Source organism: Lycium ferocissimum, chromosome 7 (assembly GCF_029784015.1).
Source record: "Lycium ferocissimum isolate CSIRO_LF1 chromosome 7, AGI_CSIRO_Lferr_CH_V1, whole genome shotgun sequence".
Classification (NCBI taxonomy): Eukaryota; Viridiplantae; Streptophyta; class Magnoliopsida; order Solanales; family Solanaceae; genus Lycium; species Lycium ferocissimum.
In genome coordinates this window covers 22,664,284-22,680,950 of record NC_081348.1, presented here as the reverse complement: position 1 = coordinate 22,680,950, position 16,667 = coordinate 22,664,284, and the positions used below count along the sequence as shown (strand labels likewise).

Genomic DNA, 16,667 nt, shown 5'->3' with positions numbered 1-16,667 from the left:
ATAAGGATAAAGATGACATCAAACAAATACGGAGTAAGGTTCATATTCCAAAAAGAATTGATTGAACAAAAGAATTGCAATACAACATTACAAGAGAAGCAAACTATATACCTCCTATTAGTTACAACAATGCTGTCAGTATCTAGGTAGTCTGGAAATCTGATAATTGGTTTCCAATGATGGGGTAAGAGGTACTGTTGAGAACTCGGTATCAGATTGCTCAGGCGGCAGAATAACTTGCCGTGAGCTTGGTGCCAAAGGGGGCAGGTTATGTTTGGGAGAGGGTTGTGGTCTCGAGGAAACAAAGGAACCACCAGCATTATTTGACCTATGTTCTGCCGGGGTTGCATCTGCACTCTTGATTTGCTCTCCTGTATCTCCATTGCCAGCTTCAGCGGCCTCACCTTTCTCTCTTTCGTTCTCCTTAAGAAGAAAATCAACCCAGAGATCTGCGAAGGACTGCATGACAGTCCAGAAGCAACAAAAGACAAATTATGAACCTATACGATATTTGTTGCTTATTAGACAAGTAGTAAGCAAGAACATATCCATAGAAACTAAACAAGCTCATTTGATGATATATTTGAATCCTGTATGCCAGCAAATCAATATGGACCCCCTCCCCCTTTCTTCCGCAAACAGTAAAATATTCAAAACGCATGCGCAAAAACATTAGAACACAATGAAAAATAATATAAAAAAAGAAAAGGTCAAATAGCATGAAGATGAAAAGAAAGCTTACAAGATTACACCAATCAACCTGAAGCTGGACTTCAGGGGAAAAAACAAAGAATGCACACTAATGGTAGTACATCAAAAGTTGACTTACAGCCTTCTACTACAGCAAGTAGAAAGACATGTTCTATTTACAATTCCATCAACAAGATGGTTAAACGTAAAATGCGGGTCCAACTAACTTCTGTCCACTAATTCAAATAGAGAAGTAAAACAAATGGCAGATATGCCATTTTCTGGAAGTCGATAAATTGAAAGAACGAGTAATCTAGAGCCGAAGAAAAGTAACAGGCCAATGTCATTTCTATTAGATGGCTTTTCTAGGTGACAATCTCCACTTGACAGGGCACAGTCATAAAGTAAAAGAAAGCAATATGATAAGTGAACAGGAATTTATATGAAATTTACCTGATCTGATGCCGTACTAGAAGGTGCTGAACTTCCACCCAAGATGCCACCTACTAGTCGGCCAGGGAGACCCAAGACACCCCGGACGACCCCTTTTCCAGATCCTTGCTGAGCCATGCCTATTCTCTGCTTGTCTTCATCAGAGAATCCTAGCATACGGACCATAAGATCCAAAACCTAGAAAAAGATGGAGAGATATAAATACATGCATCAAACGGAAAGCTTCCATCTCCTCCCCCCCGCCTAATTTATCCAACAATTTTCCCACTAGGGCCCAGATGTGTTTCCTCATAATTAAGTCTCTCAAGGTCCTCCCATTATATGCATAAATGTTTCAAATCTACTTTGTTTATGTCACCTAAAGTGAAAACTTCAAATGATTTCGGAGTCAGTAAAATAGTGTTACCAAGGCTAGATGGAATCTCTAGGATGAAAAATGAGTTTTCTGGTCTATTTGTCTTCTTCATTCTTTGTTTTGTGACCTGGTGAGATTTTTTGAACATACAAAGTCTAACAAATAACTTGCCGATAACAAGCATGAATAGATGCGATGGGTTAAGTATTCACCCAAGCCCTCCCCATCTCGTACTAGTAAAGAAATGATTCATACCTCTTTGCTGTGATTCCTTTGGAAGTAAGTCACCAGTAATTTGATCACAATCCGCCTGTATATCACGCAATTGAGGTTTAAATATTTCAAACCATTGTAAGGTTTTAAACAATGTTACAACAACTGTAATTTAATACTGACTGAGTAGGGGTGAGTAGGGGAGAGATGATGGCGTAGGATATGGACCTAAACATGGACCGAGAGAGCCTGTTTGCTTTGCCGATGGATAGAAACAGTATGATTTAGCATCTAAGGTTCAACCAGACTGTTCATGGGAGGAATGCCAAAAAACTTAATGAGGAACCTAAAATCTACATATTGTTTCACGAGCCAACACATGAAAAATCAATGTGACTTCATAAAATTGCAGCGCTATAATTTCATAAATTACTAAATAAAAGGTTTAATGGTTACAGGGTTACCACATACCAAACTACATAAAAGTGGAAAATCTTTTATTATAATATTCTCAAAGTAGAGGCATGATCTTCGTAGATAAGATGATTATTGAAACAGGTCTAATACATGGTTATCAGACCTGCTATATACCAGTAAGGGATGGTTTGGTATGATGGATAAGCAAAAATAGTGATGGGATAAAAAATTTGGTACCACCTTATTCTTTGTTTGGTTACTAATCGTGGGATAAGTTATCCCAGGATTAAAAATAGTGCTGGGATAACTTATACCCATCAGAGGGTGGAATAGTAATCCTGGATAAAACAGTAAAATTGACTAAAATAGCCCTGAGGTTCTCAAAACCCTTTTCCTACTACATAAGGTGGAGGGTTTTTTTTTGTAAACAAACAACTTTTTCTTAAAAGTTATGCAATGCATGTTACTTTTAATACAACAAACCAAACAATCAATAAGAAACAATATCAGGATAACTAATCCCAACATAAATAATCCCAGTATAACTTATCCCAACATAATTAATCCCATCATAACTTGTGTTCAAACCAAACGACCCCTAAGAGTATTATTTTATTCATCTCCACCTTTACTGTAGCAGCATATATTAGAACAGGCAAAAAGAAATTGACACTGGTCTCACACGTCTTTTAGCTTTCGGAGCTGATAGATTTTGATGTTAGACTCATGAGACAAATGTTAGACGAGATAATAAACCCAACCTTCCATGGTTTGACCAAGTCTCACCTGTCGACATAATTATCAGAATCCAGTGACATTCTATTCAGCCTGGTCATGCTCTGTTCAAGAGCTCGCCGTAGCTTTTCATTGTCTTGCTCAAGCTTATTTATACGGCCCTTCCCTTCAGAAAGTCTTCTTTCCAAGTCTGAAAGTTTCACCAACACCTCTTCCTTCTCCTTCTTGAATGTTTCTGACTCATTGCAAGCATCCTAATGGAAGCATAAATCATGTTTAGAAAGAGAATAATAGAAAATGTGAGCCAGAAGATTAAATCAAGTCATGAAAATGACAATATGCTCCCAAATTAGCTCTAACGATGCGCAAATTACAAAAGCTTCTATGCCTTTTCTGCTGGACTTAGTATACCTATGAACTATAGGAAGTTATGAAATATATAAGCTAAAAGATATCCGTTTTAAATTTTAATTCATGTTATATCAGATGTTTGATAAAGCACATCTTCAGTTCAAATTCTGTCCTGAGGGCTGTGACATTAAAGGAAGTTATGAAAGCATAACGGTTACACTATTACCAATAGTGGCCATGAGTGTGAACTTATCCTGGACTGCATTACCAATGTCCACACTTGCTGACTGCCTTAGTCGACAAGTTCCATAACTTCTTTCTCAATATCTGACTGTTTTGCATTCCAACTTCAAGAGCACGAAGGTGCAGGCCTCTATCTTCAGAGAAGTCAACTCGAAACTTGCTAGGAAGAATAACAAATTTATCTACGATAAGGTAACCTTGACTGAAACTTCAGTCTCTAACTGATCTGCCTACTATTTCTCTCCATTTCATGTGCCAGCGCAAATAATTGGGAACCGTCTAATCCCAGTGAAGGCAAACAACACTAGGCGATTTCTTCCCATTTGTCCAAGCCTTGGTGGACAGATCCGGCACTTGGGCTAGGAGAAGGTAATTGGTACCCGTGGAATTAATCGAGGTGCACTCAAGCTAAGCCGAAACGCGACAGTTATCAAAAAAATAACAATAATAATTGGGAACCGTCTTTGGGATGGCATCGAGGGAACAAAGAAGTACCATCTGATCTGATGGGGAAAATGGGGCAGCTCAATTCTTTTGGATTGTTTTAGCAACAACGATTTCATATTCTTCAACTGTGGTTTAAAGGGAGAATGGATTTGGCAATTTTGCTGTTGAGCCTGCTCATTTGTTGATGAAGCTTACTGTCATCAAAAAGGCAGTGATGACTATGATTGGTTCACTAGTCCAATTCTTCAGCTTATGGAGTTTTTTGTGCAGGTCATACATGAAAATAAGATCTAATTTTCACCAGCAAATTCGCTTTAGCTAAATGTCTATTGCTGTGACAAAGCTTTTATAGATGTCTTTCCCGCTCTTTACAGTATTCACTTACAAAAGTAAAGCACTGAAGCAGATGTTCTCACTCGAAACCATACTGGTATTGTTTGATGCATTGATTTCAAACCACCTGATTGGGGTATGGAGCAGGTGAATGAATTCTTTCACAAAGTTGTAATGTCACCATTCAGCAAGTATTGATGATAGAATCTTCTGGAGTAGAGGAGGCGCTTTTTAGTTTTTTGTGTAGTCTTATTCCCACAGTATCAGCTACAAAGCTAGTACTGATGATCATTGGAAGTATATCGCTCTACGGTTCCAAAAGAAGTGGCATTTCAACCAGGTTTACAGAGCTCAATGTGGCTTCTTCTATTGATAAATTGCGGAAAATACGAAATTTTTATCTGTGCTTCAACGTGTGAATAAATCATCTACTGTAGCACTGAAAGATTTGCTTTGGCCCTGTGGCGCTTTATCTTCTTTTGTGGGTCTATAGGGTTACTCCAGCTATATTATTTATCAGCCAAATCTGAAGGGCAGCCCGGTGCACTAGACTCCCGCTATGCGCGGGGTCCCGGAAAGGGCCGGACCACAAAGGTCTATTGTACACAGCCTTACCCTGCATTTCTGCAAGAAGCTGTTTCCACGGCTCGAACCGGTGACCTCCTGGTCACATGGCAGCAACTTTACCACTCACGCCAAGGCTCCCCTTCTTCAACCAAATCTGAAGATCCAGCATAATAAAAAAAACCAGAGGAAAATCTGGTTCTTTATGGATCTGGACTATATGGAGGGAAGGAAGGGGTTGAGAATCCTATTAGCAGAACCATAACTTCTAATTTTTTCAAATCAATTTTTGCCAACCCTCCAGTGTGTGGAAACTTGGCTTGATGTACTGTACGCCTGTAGTCTCACCTAGTGTGTACTTCCCTTTTCTATGGCAGCCTTGGTGTGTTGTTGTATCTCTGAATTATTATTTTTTTTTAAAAAAGCTTTTAATGCATAAACAGATATTTGCTAAAGAAAATCTTCCAAAAATAGGAAAAGCTATCTTGAATTCTCTTCTAGTTTGCAAAATAAAATACCATATTCAATCCATGTTTAGTCATTGTATATGAACACTACATGAAGATCTAAGTTAACTTATATGCAGAGACAATATTTTTTCTATAAGACTTGGTTTAGAACGATCCCTATAACCAATCTTTCCATTCAAATAGATGTATTCAGAAATAATAATTTACTCTGTTCTAGGAACACAATGGATTATACCTTCAGAAGCGCTGAAAGTTTATGTGATTCCTCCTTTGCCATCGCCAATTCTTCTCCAAGCCTTTCCTGGACATATCAAATTGTAGATGCGAAAGTAATGCATAAATTAGAAAGATAAATTAGTTTGAGAATTATCTGTTTGTTTTGCAGCATAATAGACTATACAAAGCCCCAGAGGATAGGTAAAAATAGAGACCTTGGCTTCAATCTCGGCGTAGTATTGGCCAAGAGCAGTTTGTAGGTTAAGGACTTCAACATTTTGGGCTTCCATTGTGTTCAAACAGTTGGCTAATTTTTTATTTAGCTCATCAATTGTATCCTTCGACTTCCTTAATTCATTATAATTAAGGGTTTTGACATCTTCTTGACTTGCAATAGCTTGCTTGAGAGCTTTCTCCAACTGCAATATTTGAGCTCGCTGATATTCATTATTTTGACGTAGTTCTTCAATCATCTTGCTGTCCTCATCCATCTTTTCTGATTCTTCCATTTCCTGCAAGCACAACAGCATGAATGACTATCTTGTACTTTAGCCACAGAAGGCTTATGTTAATTTCACCCGCATATATTTTAAAGTGAAAAGATAGCGTTAAGACAATACAACGTCCAGTAATTAAGAAATGGCATCACATTGGATGTTAACTTGCAGTACTCCAAACTAAATTAACTAGGGGATTAAATCATCATCCACAAATGCAGATAACCAATGCAAATTAAATCGTTATGAGACATGATGATAATAGATTACTAGTTATTTTCCAGTTGATAAAAAGCCATTCCTCAATGTGGTGAAGAAAACCAAGAAACATGTACACTATGATGAAACCTAACATGGACGTCACTAGATCAGACGAGGACAAAACTTATCAGGGGAAAAAAAACAAGAAAGAAAGTCCATCGAGGTCAGAAGAGTCAAACAGTAATATGGACAAAAGTTCCTACTCTATCCACATTAATATCCTTTAACAGCAATAAATCACAGATGTAAATAGGATTAGAACAAAAAATTATCTGACATCAACAATCAATCTAGAGTCCAACAAGAAAAGCCAACTCTGCAACTGCTATTGATTATAAGTACTGTATATAGAAAATGTCAACTAAAAAAACCCTCCCAGTTCCCCCTCTAGAAGCTCAAAAAAGGTATACTCATCATATGCTATTAACCTTCTCGAGTAAATGCTGCTTAAGTCGTTTCAGTTCTTGCTGTGCTTTGTCCCTTCCCCGGCGTGTTTCCTTCAATTCATTCTCCAAATTTTGTAAAGACCTCTTCATTTCTTCCTTTTCAGGAAATACCTCCATAGGATGCACCTTCTAAAACAAAATAGTAGATTAGACAATACTTATAATTAAAAATAAATTAGACAGAAATGTTCTGAAGACAGTTTATACCAAAAAGTTGAAAGAGAGTCCAAAAGATTACGAAACAAACTCACCTCACTTATACTATTGATGTTACTTCTATCGGCTGAAGAAACACCAGTTGCTTTCAATGAAGCTTCTAACTTATCTTTCTCATTCTGCAAGAGAGAATGTCAAGGCATGTTCAAAATCAAGATTTGCCGCTTTTATATTGATGATGAAGAAACTATAAAAAGCACTTGAAAATAAATGGAAGCAAAATATGTCAATGCCACAACACTAACCTTAAGATCACTGTTTTCTTTTTGCAATGTTTCTATCACTCTTCTCAAACCATCTCTTGCTTCATTTGATTCTCCGTTATTTCTTTCATGAAGGTCCGATTGCAACTGCTTTAATTCAGATACTTTATGAGACAGCTCAGTACGAATTTTTGTCATCTCCACAGCCATCTGAGATGCAATTACAGAGAAAAGGAAATTATATCAATACCAGAGCGGAAGCTGGATTCAGTAAGGCATGCAGAAAAGACAAGTCAAAAACCAGCACAACTTAGCAAAGAGTACAATAATGTTAAGGGAAGCAAGAAAATTGGGACACACGCGCTTGCTCATGCCAACATGCATGAAAATATATTGTGAACTACCAAGACGTTTGTTACGCAGTAAGTGAAGATACAAAGATGACAAAAGATATTGGTATACTCTAGTACATGCCGAAGTACATAGCCAACCTCCAGTTACATAAGTTTCTCTTTGATAAATAGCCTCCAGTTACATAACTTAAACACACTACATCTTTCATGAAGATATACATACACATATGTGTATCCAAGACCCCAAAACATATTTGTCAAGGTGACCAATTTTAATTGTCTCTGATAGATTGATCACAAGATGGAGATGTAAGATCATCTCAAAATGGTAAGCTGTATTACCAAATACAGTGACGCTGATAAACAACTCAAAAGCCAAGCTAACCAAAATACTAGTGAAGACACCTGATATGCTCCAACGAGATCAGATCAGATTAAATGGAAATAAAATGAAAAAAGCAACAGTAAAATATAAAACTTAATGAAAGAGGGAAACTTCCGAGCTGAAGACTGGAATATATTATTCCATCAAATTATGACCATTGGATGTCAGAAGGCCACATATGCATCAATACGTAAAAAGCAAAAGGTACTCACTTTATCCTTGTCCGCTTTTAAAGAGTTCAGCTCTTGTTGGACTGTCAACCTCAGCTTCTGCTCCTCTAAGAATGAAAGTGGTTTCAGACAGCATAATCAATTGAACCGCTTGAAAATTACGCAATATTCACAAAAATTTAACTACCTTGTAACCTAATTTTCATATTTGCCAGCTCGGTGCGTTCTTTATCAAGCTCCATTTCAAATTGTTTTATCTGCAGCTCATGAGATGCCTGCATGGCTGACAAAGATTTATTTTTCTCTTCCAGCAAGTCTGCAAGCTCCTAGAAGCATTAACAAATTTCTGTGAAGTTTGTTAATCAAAGATAGAATCTGGTAACGAGGGACAAAAAAGGAACTAGGCAAAAAAACGAGGTCAAGTGGCTGATTATATTTCCAAAACCTCTTTTATTTAGCACTAGTGCCTGAGGCAGGGACAAGCAAAGGACATTGAATCTTGTAAATTGCTCTCTTTATGCCCAATCAAATATATCAGTGTAATTTGCTAAGCTTACAAGATATGCATAGCAATATGCACTACCGCAATATGCACTACCTGATGTTAAGTAGAACATATAGGATACATATTTAACCCTCTCGTGAACATGAATGTTAGTGTAAGCAGATCATATATTTTGGCTACTAATATCCAACAAGCATAAAGAATGCAAATATCTCCTTCAGAAAATCTCTACAGTATGAGGCACTTTTTGTCCCACTAAAATAGCACAATGCAGTTGTTGTGCAAAGCGATGAGTTCTTCCTATTATAACAGTGGAGATTATTTTTTTTATATTGTTTACAGTGGACTTTTTTTTTTTTTTTGATAACTAAGAAATCACTGACGGCAAGTGACACGCGGTTCAAAACTCGGTGGATAATGGACCCAACCCTCTATCCTTCTCCACTTAATACCAATTTTTTTTTTTTTTGTCTGAGGTAGGGTTCGAACCTGTGACGTTCGCCTAACCAACACATTACATGTTGCAAGTTGCAACTCTTGCCGCTAGATCAAAGCCCTGGGGGCGACAATGGACATTATTCTAAACGCCCACATGAAAGGGAGACCTAAACAGTAGCTCATTATAAGGGGGGAGAGATGAATGTAGGCTACATACCTTTTCATTGCCAAAAGTGGTTCCATTGCTTAGTCCATCCTGCTTGGGAGAAAAACCATTGTTTGTTCGGCTCCCAAAGGAACGGTTAACTATAGCTTTGCTTTGGCGGTTTGGAGATTGATCACTGCTCCCCTAAACAAAACCAGATAACATTAGCCACGACCTAATACAGTGAGTTGAAGCTTATATCTGTGAAATTGAACAGTAATTGAAAGCAGAATAGTTCTGTCACGCAACATTAAGACCTAAAAGGAGAACAGGGGGAAAGGAGACAGCTTAATAGATCATAGATTAGCATAGCTCTCCATAAACTAATACAGAAATAGATTATTAAGTGCATATAGGGCAAAAGATTTGAAATTCCTTTAAAATATTTTGTAATTATTGTCTAGCCCCTTAATAATTTTTTACTCAAATAGCCCCTTCAACTAAAATTTTGGTAATATAAGGTGAATCAAGTAGCCCCTTCATCCATAACTAGGGCGAACAAGTAAAGGCTCATTGTAAACTCACGTTATGGGAACTCCTTTATATTGCCTGCTACTTTTCTCACACTAGTTATGGCTACTTCATATACATCCTTTATGCCTTTTTTTTATAAGGATCATTTATGCCATTTATATTTTTTAATATGGATATCTTTCTTCTCTGATACCCACCAGATAATCAAGCTCTATCATATGCTTTCTCTAGGTCAACGAACACCATGTGTAAATCTTGGTGCTGATTACATGTATTAAAAATATAATCCACCGTTACACCTCATAATTGGCACTAGCACCATTCTCAAAATGGTGCATTTTACTTCCTTAGAATCCTTAGTAAGTAAACATCAGGTGACTTTTTAATACAGAGGATATTTTTGGTCAGCTAGAGGAGATAAGTAAATCTAAGGATATAGAGAAGGCAATTATCTCAGGCCATTCAATAACGTTGTCTCCAGAATAAAAGGTAATTTTTTCAGCAAGACAGCAACTAGCTATTTTTTTTTAAGTGTGGTGTCCGGGCCAGCTTGCGCGCACCTCGACTAATTCCACAGGATACCTGCCCCCTCCCACCAGCAACAGGTACCAGGTAACTCTGTCTTCCAAGGCTAGGATAGATGGAAAGAAATCACTCAATATTCAACAACTAGCTATAAATAGACAATCACTTAGAATCCATCATCTGGATGGATATCCAGAAAATCATTAAACAGATAAGCAGCAGAAATAATTATTAAAAAAGAAAAGCTTTATTTTCGAATTACCAGTAAAAGAAAAAAGTTTTATTTATGGAATAACTACCTTCTGCATGTTTCTAGATGCACCCAGGGGAGAACTTGATTGTAGACTTTGCTTTAATGAACTATTTTCTTCATTTAACCTTGAAACTTGATCCTGCAGAAGTGACTTTTCAAGTTATAAGAGCATAATGACAATAGTGCAGCAAAAGGCATGGAGCAAGTGTCGCCAAACAATTGAAAATCGTGATTTTGCACACATCACGTAGCACACTTCTTCTTTTTCTACTTTTTGGAGAAAATATCAAGTATCACAATTATAAAGTTCAAATCATTTGTTTTATGGAACATCAAAGGTATCTTTTTAACAAAACTATCCCTATTGCCTATTGGTTCACTTAACTACATCCTTATAATATCTCATGTATGATAAAGACATCCTTAAATTTTTCAAAACTGACCAAAAAATCACCAGTTAAACTTTTCATCCACTTCAAATAAAGCCTATTGTTTGTCACGTAACTTCTTGTTGCTTTCTCTTCTCCAGACAAGCTCTTCATTCTTTCTTCAAATGAACACCAGAAATAGCCATCCCAAGGTCTCCTCCAGTGAGAGGAATAGGAAAGCCAAGAAATGGCAATGCGATAGATAGTTGAAATCCATAGAAACTCACCAAACTGGGCTAAGATAAGTTGAAATATTGAGAAGAGAGCTAAGATTTTCCCTACACATGAAGTCCTGGCTCAATCCTTTAATGACGAAATCAGAAAGAAGAACAGTGGGTTGCTCTACTCCCAAGCGGGTGGATATAGTGCTGGTTATGTCATGTAACATCCGTTGCTTAAATCACTAAATTAGAAGTGAAAGGGAATCCCAGGGGATTAGGCTGGTATTGCTGAAGGCAGCAATGAAATGTCCACCACGTATCACTTCATGCAGATCCTGCAAGGACTCCATCCATGCAACTCTACAAGAAACTTGGTGTCTTGGTTTCCAGGTGGATACACTTTCCTTTTTTTTTTTTTTTTTGAGAAAAGAAGGCTATTATTCTTTTGATCGAAATGCCTATCGAATGTATTTGGATTTTGACATGAAATAAATAGAGAATTCCTAATCTTTCTAGATTCTGCAGCTAATGCATAATTCTTTCATGTGCATCAGATATTGCTAACCCTCCTCACAAATGTCCAGGATAAGATCCAATGCCTCAAAGATAAAGGGCCTGCCTTCAATGGATCCTTCATTCTTCCAAAGAATCTTCATCTTTCATCTTTTTATGCGGTGAGCTCTTTCACATTTATTCTTTCTATCATGTGCTTTTTCTTTTTGCTATCTTCCTCGTTTCTCAAATTTTTCATCACTGATCAGTCAAAACCCCTATTTCCCGATAATTTTCACATAGTGGAATGCAAATTTTCAATATGGTTTAAGCTACATTGTAAAATTTGTCTGTGATTCTATGTATTGGCAAAGAGAAACTTTTTTTTTTTAGGTTTGGTCAAGAAGGAGTACTTCACCAGTGTTTTAGCAAGAAATCAGATGTTTATTCAAGAAGGAAGGAAGGGATGAATGAAAGAAGGCTTGTGAGAAGAAGGGACAAAGAAAAAGAGTAGCATGTGAAAAACAACAAGCTCCGCTAGAAGTGGATGGAAAGCTTAACATAAGGATGGTTTTGATCACTTTTGGAAAATTTAAAGGATGTTTCTATTAAGAATTTTTTTTATGGATGTAGTTAAAGTTGGAGTGAAACAATAGGGATGAATTTAGTCAAAACTCAAATATCACAAATAGTCACCACAGTATATGGGCTCATTGTTTCTAAGCATGCAACAGTATCACGATTATTTTCTTTTCTAAAGAAGCTGTTGCATTACATTGGGCCCTTCAGCAGTGTTCCGAAATGGGTCCAAAGGGCCGTCTTGGGCCATCAAATTCAAGTAAGGAAGATTTAATAAGTCTAGGTAACAATAACAATTTGAAGTCATAAGCATGCCACTGAAACTTACCCAACTACTATATAAGATGATATCATGTCAAGCTGAAGAAAAAAAACTTTACCTCTTTTTCTTTCAATAAAGCAGCATAATTAACTGATAATGCCTTGATTTCAGCCTCAGATTCTTTAAGTCTCTTAATTTCAATTTTGTATTTCTCTATCTGCAACAAAAACAAATAAAACATGCCAAATTAATTATGTGCTACCTTATGGAAAAGGACAAAGGAATTTTAAACAACCATAGGGCCCGATAAATCGAATTCTGCCAAGCAAGGTTATCTTTTTAACATAATTGTATTCGTTTAAGCCCTGTACTTTCTCGCCTAGAGTAAAATGTCAATCTATTGCATTAACTAATAATGACGTCAAAAGAAAAGGTTATCAAAAACTAAGAAGAATTCTGACGAAATAGCATTTAAAGATAACAGCTAGGACATATAAACTAAATTGCAACTTAAGACAGTTCTCTGATTATTTAACCTAGCTCATCAATATCTTATACTAAACCAGTTTTAGGAGTGACAAAACAATCCAGCTTTAGAGCTAAAATAAGACTACTACTCCGATGAAATAGATTGTTTTTAATCATTGTAACATTTTGTATGCATTGTTCCACATTAACGCATCAATATTAGAATCACTAGTGATAAAACAATCCAGCTTCATAGCTAATATAAACTCTAATTAAATTGATTGTTTTTAACCAATAATTTATTTTAAATTGCAACCCAATAATATAACCATAACAGGACTTACATGATAAGAGAATCTCGTTATGTGGAGCCTTATTCAGCCTCCAAGACATTACCCTTGCCAATGAATCCACTTCAACCAACATATATATATATCTTCTTTCATATAACTAACATAAAAATAATCAACACAGCATGAAAATGCAATGAGAGCATATTTTTAGTGCAATACACACATCTATGGAACTCCCAATGCTCTTTCATGCACACATAATTATCAATCATCAACTACCACTCAATCCCAGATTAGTTAAACTCGACTGTATGAATCCTCTATGGCCATTTCGCGTTATTCAGGTAGCACTTGCCTACGTAAAGACATCCTTAAAAATAATTCAGTTAGACTAATTTTATCCTACCCCAACTCTCCGCCTTCATCCTATCTATGCATTAGCTATGGTTATTGGTTTGTGAAGCTCACACAGACAGAGTCTCAGCCAATATAACCAAACTCACCAACTTTACACAATCTGTAAATAACTAAGCCCGACTTAATTCTGCGATTTGAAATTACAAAGTGGATCCTTTCCAGGTAATACAGGGTGGAATGTGCGCTAGACGCGTGCCATAAGTTCGAATCCTAGCTGGCGAACCAAGTCTAGTATTCACATAATTAACAAGTTTGAAACAACAAATTTCTGGTTTATCAGACAAAAACCAGAAAAGAAAACGGATACATATTCCTTTTTATGTAACTAATAAAGTGAAGCATTTTGCAGAATTAGAAAAGACAGCATAATATACATCAACCTGACACTCAATCCCTAATTAATCAATTGCTGTCTAATTAGGTCCATCTCATTCTAATACTCAAGTAATTATAGATTCCCTAAAATACCTCAGGATTGTCGAAACCATTGGCAATTGGGGAATGATATGTCGGTGACTTGGAATGAGCGAAGTTTCTAGAAATTCTCCGATCAGATAGTGAATTACTATCTGAGCGATCACCAATCGAGAGCTGTTCATCATCGTCTTCATCATCTTCGTGAATTTCAAGAGCGATCCTATTGAGATTCTGCTTTAAATTCTCAATACTCCACATCTTTCAACACCCAATGTACAAATTTTTTGTCTTCTCGGATAATAATCTGAATGATACGATTTAGGGGGGTGGGAGAAGATCTTTCTGTTACAACTACAAATTTAGTGGGAGATCAAAATGTGTATGTGGTCCATTTTTACACGTATTTTGGGGGTTTATATGGTAGATCTGGAAAACAAGAAAGAAATTACACTCAAGTTGTTTTTATTTCATTATCATTAAAACAAAAACAACGTGCTTTTATATAATTACGGGTCGGATGCAAGCCCACGGGGTTTTTCTTTTTCCTTTTTTTTTTCCATGGGTTTTTGTTGTTTATTTTTATTTTTATTTTTATTTTTATTTCCCCGGTATCTGGTACCCGCCGGTGTTTTAAGACGCAGGGGAGCGAGGCGAGGTATTTTACGCAACACGAAATGAGGCGTAAGCCCCGAGACACAGGGTGTAAGCCCCATGGATCTACGGGGCATATGTATCATGTATCTTCAATTTTATTATTAAAAAGTAAGTAAATGTAAAGTTTTCATTTAAATTCTGCAAATAAATCACCAATAATATAAAAAGAATTATTATAAATATTGTTTGAGAAAGGTAATAACACAAAAAATGATAATAGCCTAGATAATCTTTAAAATGAAATCTTCATTCACTTCATCATCAATCTCCAGATCAATTAGTCCTTCCCAACCTCAATTAATATTTACACTGACTTTTCTTTGTATATCCAAAGAAGGAGAAGGGCAAAAAGTGTACAAGGAACATAGTGCTATGAATTTAAGGCATTATCATCTAAAAAAATATTTATGATAGTGTTATTTTCTATGAGAGTTGCTTTATTTATTTATAAAATTTTAAGAAAAATCACTACAACATGAAAACATGATAACGTAAAGTATAAATATCATTATACCAATAATAAAAATCATAATTTATAGCAAAAATACTTTTAAAACAATAAAAATCAAATTTAACATCCGGGGCGTAAGCCTTTATGCCTGGGGCATAAGCCTTTACGCCCGGGGCTTACGCTTTTGCGCCCGGGACTTACGCCCCGAATTTTAGGTCGTACGCCCTATAGATCTACGCCTTTCATTTATGCCTCGGAACGTTTCTAGTACGCCACGTCCCGGGGCTCGCCCAGAAAATGCCTCTGAAAACACTGGTACCCGCATTGGAACCCGATTAATTTGGATTCGCACCGCGTATTCGAGGGAAACGCTCCCTACCAAGAATCTTTTCATATTTAGGGCTCGAACGAAGATCTCTGATTAAGGAAGGAACAACCCTATCCACTGCACCACATCCTTTAGTGGTATCGGTTTTTTGTTGTTGCTACTTGCTACAGTATTTTTTAAATTTATTTATTTATTTTGCTTTCCCTCTTACTTGGAAACCAATTAATTCGATTGTGGGGGGTGGGGAAATTGAGTTGATAAATCATATGATAGCCCAGTTAGTTGGAATATGATCTCTTACGGTACCAAATGCTTCAATATTGTTGAATAGTTAGTTGAATTGATATTACGTGATCCCTTAAAATATTTATGATCATGGTCTACTTGCTTTCACAAAATGTAGTAAAATAAATGAATTTGGGCCATAAGTATCTTAAGTAGCCTTGTGGCGCTGATCCAGGATTATTGAGTAATACTGAAACGCTACTCGAGGGAATCCAACGACCAGTTCATTTGAAGAATATTTGTATTTTTTATTATAAAAATAATATATTCAGTTTACATAATTTTCAATCGAATAAAAATTTATATCTGTATATAATATAAAGTTAGACATAGATAATATGATGTGACACTTCTCTATGGCCTAGAAACATATTTATATTTTTTTCTCCATTTTTTGGCTTTTTCTGTCATTCTTTTCAATTTTTCCTATTTCTTATTCATTCATTTATGTGTTACCATTAATTACACATGGTTCTTTCTTAACCATTTCTTAAAAACTGAAAGGTCACGCCTCAGAATCTCTTAATTGTACCATACTCTCTTCATTGTCTAATGTCTAAATCATTCCCTTTTAACATTTGTTGCAGCACTCAAACGGTAAAGAATTGTAACGGTAAAACTAATATCAATGAGGACAATAAAGAATTGTAAAGGCAATAAAGATTAATAATGAGGAGGACAGTGAAGCATCATAGCAAGGAATAAGGATCAGAGTCCTCTTCAGTCTTCACAAAGATAAAGACTGCTTCTTAAACATCCTAATGCTGTAAATTTGAGCCCGTTTGGATTGGCTTATAAGTTGTTTTCGAACTTTTTTTGAGTGTTTAAGGGCAAAACATAAACCATTTTGTGTTAAAATAAGCCCAAAAAATAATTGGGCGTTTGGGCTTAAATTATCTAAAACGAACATAAAGTGAAAACGAACTTATAAGCGGCTTTTTTTAAGCCCATCCAAACGATCTCTTTGTCTCTTTCAATTTTTTTTCTCTTTTGTACATTGAATTCGCAATATGT

At 36.2% G+C, this 16,667-nt stretch overlaps 1 protein-coding gene and 1 pseudogene across 3 annotated transcripts; one reads left to right on the top strand and one right to left on the bottom strand.

Annotated features, from left to right (window-relative positions):
* Positions 1 to 34: 34 nt before the first annotated feature.
* LOC132063845 (golgin candidate 4) lies at positions 35 to 14,219 on the bottom strand. 3 transcript variants are annotated; one of them, XM_059456578.1, is made up of 15 exons: positions 13,987 to 14,219; positions 12,459 to 12,557; positions 10,465 to 10,557; positions 9,179 to 9,310; positions 8,206 to 8,344; positions 8,061 to 8,125; positions 7,153 to 7,320; positions 6,943 to 7,026; positions 6,674 to 6,817; positions 5,703 to 5,999; positions 5,507 to 5,572; positions 2,915 to 3,117; positions 1,754 to 1,808; positions 1,144 to 1,320; positions 35 to 459 (listed from the first exon to the last, which is right to left on the bottom strand). In XM_059456578.1, exons 1-15 carry the CDS (start codon positions 14,191 to 14,193, stop codon positions 136 to 138), a joined length of 2,253 nt encoding a protein of 750 aa, XP_059312561.1. In that variant the 5' UTR covers positions 14,194 to 14,219; the 3' UTR covers positions 35 to 135. The 3 variants fall into 3 exon arrangements, with proteins under 3 accessions (XP_059312561.1, XP_059312562.1, XP_059312560.1); XM_059456579.1 differs by having other exon boundaries at positions 6,674 to 6,820; positions 8,206 to 8,293; XM_059456577.1 differs by having other exon boundaries at positions 6,674 to 6,820; positions 13,987 to 14,218.
* On the top strand, positions 11,040 to 12,418 carry LOC132063846 (uncharacterized; annotated as a pseudogene).
* Positions 14,220 to 16,667: the final 2,448 nt, after the last annotated feature.